This window comes from Arachis ipaensis, chromosome B08, assembly GCF_000816755.2.
Source record: "Arachis ipaensis cultivar K30076 chromosome B08, Araip1.1, whole genome shotgun sequence".
Classification (NCBI taxonomy): domain Eukaryota; kingdom Viridiplantae; phylum Streptophyta; class Magnoliopsida; order Fabales; family Fabaceae; genus Arachis; species Arachis ipaensis.
The window spans coordinates 10,430,209-10,439,808 of NC_029792.2; the positions used below are offsets into that span (position 1 = coordinate 10,430,209).

The following is a 9,600-nucleotide window of genomic DNA, read 5'->3' on the forward strand; positions in this document are numbered from 1 at the left end:
TTTTGTTAATTTATATTTTTAAAATATAAGTTAAATATATTATAAAAAAATATTTTATAAAATTATTACAAATATTAAAATAATTATTATTATATTTTTAAAATATAACCGACAAAGTTAACTAAATCCTAATTTAATTTAATGTTGAAATCAATTCGAGTCGTAGTCATTTGTTGCCAGTTTCAATTTTTCACGGTTTTGGAGAAGTGCTACTGGTAGTTATTGGCAACTCTTGGTTGCCGGTTTGTGACCATCTGGGTTACCTATTGATGGTAGCTGCCATAATAACCTCACAAAATGATGTAGACAACAGAATGGCATCCACTATAACAATCACCAAGTTTTGGAGTCGTGTCTATTAACCCCTTTCTCTTTCACTTTCACTCTTTGTCTTTTCCTTGTTAGAAGGAAATAAACAGAGCATACACTGAGTGACGAGGAGCCCATACTTTCATGCTTGTGATATTGTTCAACATTGGTTGGGTACAGAGAACTACCGACACATGTGAATGGTACGTTTTTTGGTGATAGGCCGATTTACTTTATCTTTCTGCATGCACAACGCAAATTTGCCGCTGAAAGATTCTCAATGCTCGCCATGCATGGCGTGCACCTTCATGCATTTATATCTCAATCATGCTACCTTTACATGCAGTTTGAAGCTTAGTTCAGCTGTGCGCTGGGTTATTCCATCTGCAGATTCCTACGTATGTTAACACTGCTCCATGGAAGAAGACTGACACATTATAATCAGAGTTGAAAAGGTCTTACATCAAAGTAACTTGCATGGTAAAGGAAAAAGTTGAGCCAATTACATCTTTAAGGAAATAGTTCTTGATAAAATAAAACAGAAAAATAGAAAATAAAATCAAGAAATGAAAATACCGATTCGTATGAACAATTATCTAGTGGCACTATATAGGAATCTTGTTAAAAAAAATTATATTCTCAAGAACTAGTTAAGTCACCAAATATGAAAATGCAATAAAACATAATCATGAGTAAATTAAATTACAGGTGAGAGAAATAAAAATTGAATAGATATACATTTATCACGAACAATAATTATTTCTTGTGATACAGTCAACTAAGAACTAACACTAGGCTTCGTTAGTAAAGATCAAAAGGGATATACAAACCAAGCAGCGGCAGCTAGAGCTCTTCCAACTGCATGATGCTTTCAGTTATCCTTGCAGTTCCTAGAGTAGTTAGGCAGCGATGATCTTGACTGTGACTGAAAAAAATCAAATGGCGTTCCTGATGATCTTCTGGTGGCATTTGGAGAATCTGACAACAGAGGTTCATACACAGGATTTCTGTTCTTGGGTTGTGTTATTGACAGGGTAGAAACATCTTTCTCTATAAGTGGTCGGGGTTGAGGCTCAATGGTACCAAGAGACAAAATTGGTCCCCCGAGGCGTTCAGCCTGCTGAAGTGTGTTGATTTTGCTCGGTCTATATGTATATCGGAAATACTTGATAGCGAGGATTGGACTCATCCCGGCTGCAGTCATGAGCTGTATGGAATTACAGTTGCCGTCAAGTGATTTATGTTAACTAGTTAATATATTTCCATACAGCAAGAAAACAGATACTTGAATATTATCAGGAAGGAAAAAGAAAACCAATGGATGTGGGAGTTTGGGATTGAGTGAAACTTGGGGATAAGATTTCATAGAATGTGAAATCGCATTGCATTGACTAAGAGGACAAAAGAAGCAGGGAATCCTTTAAGTGTGAAGAACTTTTCATAGCGTGCAAAAACTGTTGTAAAGATATAAAGATACTTACAAAAATTGATATCCAATATGACGGCTGTCGACACAACCGAAACATAATTGTATACATCCCTGATGCAGGAAGAGCACTGAAGATCCAGTTGATAGCATAAAACCCAGCTAAATTACCCCATATAGCAAGATGTTGCAATATTGTAAATGAACTGCAGGAATCAAAACAAGAAGCCAGAAATGAAACGAGAGAAATTTTGCGGATAGAAGTGTGTGCTCCCTAGAATGATAAGCAAAGGGATAAATAGCAACAGCTGTTATAGCTTACTTGGTCTCCATTGCCACTACAAAAGCCTGCAACCAAATACAACCGGAGAGTGCAACCATTGAAACCTCCTCCATTTCACTTTTATCATAAGCATAAGCATGTATGCTTATAAGAAATACAACTACTGCCTGCAAATCACAATCAAAACCAGTGACAAATCAATTGACATATCATGGTATAAAACAGTGGATTTTGTTAGAGCAAAAGGAATTTAAGATTTCTAGGAATGATGCATTCATCATAAATCATGATTGATAAGCTTTCTATGAACTCATCATCTCCCTAATTTATAAATAATTGTGTTGACCTGTTTTCACTTTCAGTATAAATACCAAAATGTGCTGATAAACAAGACTCACATGGAAGAGAGATCGCCCAAACCATCCAGCAAATGTACTGGGATTTAGAAGCCTGTTCAAATAATTATAGTTGATTTAATGATTACCAATTTTCACAGCACTGTAATAAACAGTGACTACCAAATAATAATAACAATAATAATAATTTTTCAGTTGCACCGAACTGAAACATAAGATGACAAGATAGCATTTGACACAGTAAGGTTAAAGGCAATGTCAAACCTCCCAGCTTGGCAATAAAATAAAATTTGAGGATGCTGAATCACAGTTTCCTCGCTAAGATCTTTGTCAAGCACACTGACTAGAACAGGAACACTTGTGTAGAAAACATTATAAGCCATCAAGCTGACAGAATTGAAGAGGCTGGTTCCAGAGACCCCTGAAATAAATGAAAAGCTGAAAATGCAATCATTAGTGCCAAAAAAAATTAGGATAAAGAGAAATAGGAATGCACCTATTGCAATGCAAATTTCATACTAAGAATCACTACAGAGGACTGTAGTGAAAGGAAAGAGTTTTGCAGAAGCATCTGCTTTCAAAATAATTTGCAGGTTACATGCATGGAAAAGCAAAAATGAAGGCCATTATTAGTAGAAACTCACAATATTTGGATAAAGCATATCAGTAGGGATTTGTAGAATGAATACTGAGAAAGAAATGCTGTCCGGTTGTAAGAGTAGCGGCCATGGACTAGAATTAATCTTTTCAAGAATCGGAACTCTGCAAGTTAACCCCCACCAAAAAATAATATCAATGCGTTAGATGAAACCTAGAGTTCATATGACAAACAAATAAATAAATAAAAGAAAAATAAAAGGGAGACTGAGAACCACCAATCTGCCTCTAATTTCCAACCACTGAAAATAAAAGCCTTCAGAAAAATGCTAGGACAAATTATGGTTGCTAGATAGCATGGACAAATGATTGATAAAGATTACAAATATCAAAAAGAAGCAAAAGTTGAACCATATGAAGAAATTGTTGATAGAATTTCAGATGAGAAAAACGGAATATACTAGGTGAAGAGTGTTAGATAACTAATCTACACAACTACACATCATCATTGCACAAGGCAAAATGTATTAAAAGACTCACTTCCAATACTGTAATCAGCTGCTCTTGCTGCCTGCAATCCTTCTCTGCCACTGATGCCCACGCCAATATCAGCTTGTTGTATCATCCTTACATCATTCCCACCATCACCAATTGCCAACGTTCTATAATCGCATGATTTTAAGATTTGTACAAGCTGCAGCAAACAATGATAAAACAGAGTAAACCAAATTGTCTGCTATACTGCATCAGAGACAATGATAAGAGCAGTAAGTTCCCCAGGAAGAAAATATAAGTTATATCTGTCTTATCTCCCCCTCATTAGTCTGACCAACAAACTAAAACTTTAACGACTATGGCAGCACAGGCCGACCATAATTTAAATCATAAATCTTAAAACAACAGTAGGTATACAAGGATCAAGTTGTCAAAAACAAAACCTGAGCCTTTTGGGATGGTGTCACGCGACAACATATGGCAGTCCTTGACAATATTGCCAGCTCAGTGAAAGCTTTGCGGTAGTGATTAAGTGCAAAATCAAGAGCCCAGCCATCAATAACAAAAGCCACATCCTATTTATGAAAGAGGAACAAGGAATAGATGACCTTCAAAGCATTTTAATAAGTTAATGCATGCTTGCTGAAAAGAATTTCCTAGTGTAAACAAGCAGAATATGATAATTTTTTTTTTCTTTCATAACAGAAGAATTTGAGAGAAAATGAAGAAAGGTGACAATCACAACAGCAAAAAAAATGATATATCTTGCTAAAGGAAACCACAAATTAGAAAATCCAAAATAACCAAGATAAGTAACATAAAGTATGCAATGTTTCCCCAATCTCTGGATCCTAAGTAGTTTCGGGCACGTATCAGCAATACCTTAGGTTCCGAGGTAGTTATCCGCATTGTAAGAAGCACTCGCTCTAAACTTCTACGAACCTCATCCTCCGTTTTTCCATCAATTGATAGAAGCTGGCCCTTCGGCTCTACCAAATTTGAGAGGAGGGGATTGAAAGAATAAAGCTTCTTTTAAATATTCTCATCAAAAATTGAAAATTCATCAAAGATTGCGCAACATTAATTAAAGAAAAAATATTAAATCAAAGGGTACAGAAAGCTATGCTAGCTCTTAAAATAGCAGACTTATGCAAAACAGATGGGAAATTCAGCTTGAAACAGTTATGTAAAGCGTAGTTTACCTGTGTTGGTAAGCTACCCCAGAGAACAAGAAGCTTCAGTTTTTTAAGCCCCAAGAGCAGAAATTGAGATCATTTCAAACTCAACTAATTTATTCTAGATATTTCCTGATTTTAAACTTTTGTATCTTACAAACTGTAAAAGCATTAGATAGTTTACATGGAGGGTTCAGATCAATGCTTTTACCAATTAGGTATTGAATTTAAGCACAAGGTAGGTGCAACTATGCAATATAATATTTACTCTTAAACCACAAATGGCTCATACTTGAGGTATAAATACCATTTATGTATCTCTACTTAATAACTGATCTTTTAAGAGAATTCTGTCATGATAGAACCTATGAGCACAGTAGTGGTTTGAGCGCATCCACCTTGTGCTCTCCTTTTGGGAAAATGAAACATACAGCACAGCAATGTAGGATGAACACACAGATATGTTTTTTAATCCCCAAATAAAATAGAGAATGGGATAGAAACAAAGGATCATATCAGGACCAACAAATATAAGAAAACTACAAATTTCTCCATGGTCACAATCTGAACTACCTGGGGAAATAAAATTGCATGACAGGGCAATTTGTATGGCAGTATTCTGCTTGTCTCCTGTTAGCATCCAAAAATTTATTCCAGCTTTTCTTAGAGTTTCTATTGTTTCAGGAACCCCATCCTAAAAAATGTCAAGTAAAAAGAAAAAATAATCATAAACATATGAAGTCATAAGAAAGTTCTCTTCAGTTCCTCCTCCCCCCCACCCACAAAAAAACCAACCTATATATATATATAGAAATGGGATAAAATTATAGAGATTTAAGAATGCTACATAAAATTTAGATCTCTTAAGTGTACAATTACACCAAATACTAACCTGTAAACGATCCTCTATGGCTGTAACACCAAGAACTTCCAAATTATGTTCTATTCTTTGGCAGACCTCAGCTACTCTCCACTGTGATAGATAGTATACTGAGAAATTCAATTCGTAAGAGTTACTGTATAAAATATCATTGACAAGAATGCCATTTACCTCTCTGTCAACCAAAGTGCTATTGGCCTCTCTAAACATTAAAGACCATTCTCGATATTCATCTTCTCTTAATTCCCGCCAAGCCAAACATAGTGTGCGTAGTCCCAAGTGAGCATATTGTTCCACAGCTTCAACGAAGTTCCGAGTTTGCTGCCCTGCAGTAAGAAATGGTGTCAAACAAATAGATGCATCAAACTATTCAAACTCTGGGTGACCAATTAACAAGAACATGGATCCAAACAAAATCCCTAATTACATAATATTTGGTTGTCCTGAAATATATAAATAACATACCAGTACGAGCATAAGGAAGAATAGCCTCATCTGCTCCTTTCGACAAAAGAAGGATCTTTCCATTTTGACAATCTCTCAAGACTAGTGACATTCTTTTCCTGTCTGAGGTGAATTCTAAGGTTTCCAGCACTTCATATTGAAGTACTGAGGAGTTAAATTTGACTTCTGAAATATATAAAAATAAAATATTTATGAGTTCAATTAACCAACAGATCAGTCATGCTTCCACAAGAATAGCAAGGAACATGTACCGAGAATGTTTCCACTCTTGTTGAAGAACACCATATGCAAGTGAGCAGCAGCTTGAACAAGAGCATCCTCATCCTGAGATTGTGCCTTATACAATATATCTCCAGTTTTGCTATGGAGAATCGCCCCCAGCAAAAACAAACACAAATAAATAAATATGCTCAAGCTTATGAAAAATATCCTAAATTCCTAACAAGAATATGCCAGTCTTAAGTTCTTAACACTTGGCACATCCATGTACTAGCAAGGATTAGGTAGAATCACCTTTGTGTAGGTATGACGGTATTACATATTGCCATAATTGTAAGAAACTGTACAACATCAGGTGAACCACTGGAAACAGCATGGAGAAGCTCTACATCTGCAGATCAAATGATGTAATTAACTTAAGACATGAAACTTCAGCTAAAAACAAATCCAGAAGAACATATATCTTTGTAAAAGATTCAGTGGTTCAGCTAAACAGTCTGTAAGTCAATGCATATGCAGTGAGGGTGAAAAGAAGGAACAAAAGTGAATTCCACATGCTCCTATATAAAATTGAATAATTAAGCTTCTGTCTACTAATTTAGACAATCTTTAAAAGTTTTAAACTTTTGCCTACGCATTAACAATATGCACCTGAGGAATCTTTCAATATATGTGAAATTTTCATTCTTGATCATGTGAAATGATATACTTTCCAGTTGAGATATTTAAATACAACTATTTCACATCAGTAAGATAATAAGAGAGTTCCATCAAACAACCAGACCTTTCAATGCATCGCCATTTTCATTTCCATAAAAAATGCCGCTAATACAGCATCTTCTAAATATCATCTTATTCTCAGTCAAGGTGCCTGTCTTGTCAGTCAAAATGTACTCAACTTGTCCCAAGTCCTCACTTATCGCTGTACTGCCACACATGACAAGCATAATTCAAAATGAATGAATGTGTCCCTGGTAGTTACTAGAAAGTAGTTGGTACTCAAAATATTTCTCCCACTTACTTTGTTGCATTGGATGGAGTACTAGTCTCAAGGTCAACCATTCGATGGTCCCAATCAATAAACTTTGCATACAGGCCCTTCACCAGATCTAGAGATACCTGCAAGATATGCAGTAGTTAGCTGCATCAGCTTTTAAACTGTTTCTTTCAACATATTTAAAACAGGCTTGAAATCATCCACTGATAAAAGATAATTGGTGCAACCGCTGAAAGTAGCAATGAAAAGGAAATAATTGTCTATATTCCTCCATTATGTTCATGAGATCATTCATGCTCTACTGCAATGGACTATAGCTTTCTATACTGAATTAGTTTTTTTATTTTTTGAATTGACAAGAAAAATGGTGTATTGAACTTATAAATGCACCATAATGCAAGTCCAACACCTATCTTCAACCAGCTCACCTTAATTGAAATGGGTATCATGATGGAACAAAGAAGCTCGAACCGCAGAGGGATGATCAATAGTTCATACCAAGGGCCTTTATCAGGGTAAAGAACATACCATTGCTATAAACAAACAGAGAAAAATTAGCATCAACCAACATGCACCTTTAGGGTAACAAGTCAAAACACGGAAGCTTAAAGACAACAATTACAGATGAGGCATTAAAACATGGAAAAAGCTTAAACAGAAAGAAAAGTTGGAAAACACTTATTGAAGAATAGAATGGCAACATGACAAGGAAAATACAAACTTAGCATCCACCACAAAAAGAAAATTGGATAACCTGGAATCCTAAAATGTGGAATAAATCTATAGCATGTTTAGAAACAAAACAAATTATGATGGGTGCAAGTTGCCAAGCTCCCTCAACAGAAAGAAAATAGATGGAGGACGTTACTAATATACACAGATAACATAGATTGCTGAAATTCAATAAAATTTTGGGTGCATAAGAAACTTGAGTTCAGAAATGATAGCATACTTTCTTTGCTTCTGTGTCCTTCCACACATTACCCGCTATGCCAAGAACCATTACAACAACAATTTGGAATACAAATATAGCACCAGTCAACTTGTCTATCATGGCATCCATAGCAGTGAGCTTTGGTTCTGGTATACCTCTACTCATGCCCAATTTGGTTTCGTTGCCTGAAGAAATATTGTGCGGTCAATGCATATTATTGAACTTTTTCAGAAGAACTATCTGATTTCATGAGTATAATGTTATCCATGTACTTGCCTGTGTACACAGCTACTCCACATGCCCACTCAGTGTTCCGTAAGTAACATGACTGGAGAACTGTGTTTTTAATGGTTAAAGGGCATATATCATTATCAATAAATGGGGGGAACAACCGCATGTTGGCATCAAACCTTCTGATGTCTTTATTTGGAGTGGGACACTCGATTACACCCTAGACGCACATACACACACAAAAGAAGAAAGTAATTAATTCATTGTTCAGTATAAACAGTTTTGTCAATAAAACTGCTAGCTAGTTACAGTAATAAAAATTTACCTTAATTTTGTGCAATAGTTCAACATCAATTCCCATGCAGGCAGAAGGTATGACTCTTGTCTTCAGATCAGTTTCACCATCCATTGCAGCAGTCTGAACAACATGCTATATCATAAGCTCTTTGAAATGCATATAATGAAATATGGTCTTTCCACAAATAAGAAAGATAAAGAAGAATGCTGGAACTATGTTGTCTGCAATGCCACAAAGAGAGCGTGTATCAATTTTAGCATGTTTCATGTCAAGCTTACCTCTATATAGCAAAGTCCTTGTGGATCAGAGGAGCCAATCAAAACAAGGTCACAAGGCACTTCATCATTTTCACGTAGCCATACTATATTACCTACATGAATATCCTGGGCTTGGATCTACAGCACCATCCATACAAGCATCCCAGAAAAGAAGGGGAAAAAAAGCAAGAAAGAACATTAGATTTACACATATAAAGAAACATGTTATATAATTTAACAAATGAAGAAGCTTATGTAACTTCCACTTCCTACAGTAACGAATGCAGAATAAGTCAATAAGTCATAACAAGCAGTGAATAAGTATATCTTTAAGAAAATCAACCATATTTCATACAAGTTTCTTGATGCCATTTCTGACAACCCAGACTTCTTTCTCATTTGCCTTCTTGTCTGACAGGTATCTATGGTAATCATCCCATGCCTCTTTTGTTGCAGAGACTGCAAAAATGAAGATAAGTGGACCCCATGTACTGGCAGGATTTACTGGAGTGATGAGAGACCATAGCTGTAGGCAAGCTATCAGCAAAAAGTACTGATTCATGAACCGGCTGAAAAAGGGGCAAAATTAGATGGGATAAGGAAAGAGCCAAGGCAATGTTTAAATAATTGACAGGAACAAATCATATTAGATATTCAAATTTCATTAAAAATTTAACC

At 35.6% G+C, this 9,600-nt stretch overlaps 1 protein-coding gene across 7 annotated transcripts in view; it reads right to left on the bottom strand.

Moving 5' to 3' along the window:
• The window catches only part of LOC107612931 (phospholipid-transporting ATPase 2), a 10,341-nt gene continuing 1,700 nt past the window's right edge, over positions 960-9,600 (bottom strand). For 4 of the 7 annotated variants that reach the window (XM_016314719.2, XM_021108859.1, XM_016314720.2 and 1 more), the window contains 23 exons: positions 9,278-9,491; positions 8,944-9,060; positions 8,693-8,785; positions 8,413-8,587; positions 8,155-8,321; positions 7,631-7,735; positions 7,227-7,324; positions 6,990-7,132; positions 6,500-6,596; positions 6,238-6,347; positions 5,987-6,151; positions 5,693-5,847; positions 5,534-5,614; positions 5,215-5,335; positions 4,349-4,455; positions 3,910-4,041; positions 3,512-3,665; positions 3,019-3,136; positions 2,639-2,812; positions 2,417-2,468; positions 2,058-2,185; positions 1,791-1,941; positions 960-1,516 (listed from right to left, as the gene is read on the bottom strand). In XM_016314719.2, coding sequence (XP_016170205.1) covers positions 1,181-1,516; positions 1,791-1,941; positions 2,058-2,185; positions 2,417-2,468; positions 2,639-2,812; positions 3,019-3,136; positions 3,512-3,665; positions 3,910-4,041; positions 4,349-4,455; positions 5,215-5,335; positions 5,534-5,614; positions 5,693-5,847; positions 5,987-6,151; positions 6,238-6,347; positions 6,500-6,596; positions 6,990-7,132; positions 7,227-7,324; positions 7,631-7,735; positions 8,155-8,321; positions 8,413-8,587; positions 8,693-8,785; positions 8,944-9,060; positions 9,278-9,491 — 3,193 coding nt within the window. In that variant the 3' untranslated portion in view covers positions 960-1,180. Of the gene's footprint in view, positions 1,517-1,790; positions 1,942-2,057; positions 2,186-2,416; positions 2,469-2,638; positions 2,813-3,018; positions 3,137-3,511; positions 3,666-3,909; positions 4,042-4,348; positions 4,456-5,214; positions 5,336-5,533; positions 5,615-5,692; positions 5,848-5,986; positions 6,152-6,237; positions 6,348-6,499; positions 6,597-6,989; positions 7,133-7,226; positions 7,325-7,630; positions 7,736-8,154; positions 8,322-8,412; positions 8,588-8,692; positions 8,786-8,943; positions 9,061-9,265; positions 9,492-9,600 lie in introns of those variants that run through there. The other 3 variants (XM_021108860.1, XM_021108861.1, XM_021108862.1) reach the window with 3 other exon arrangements.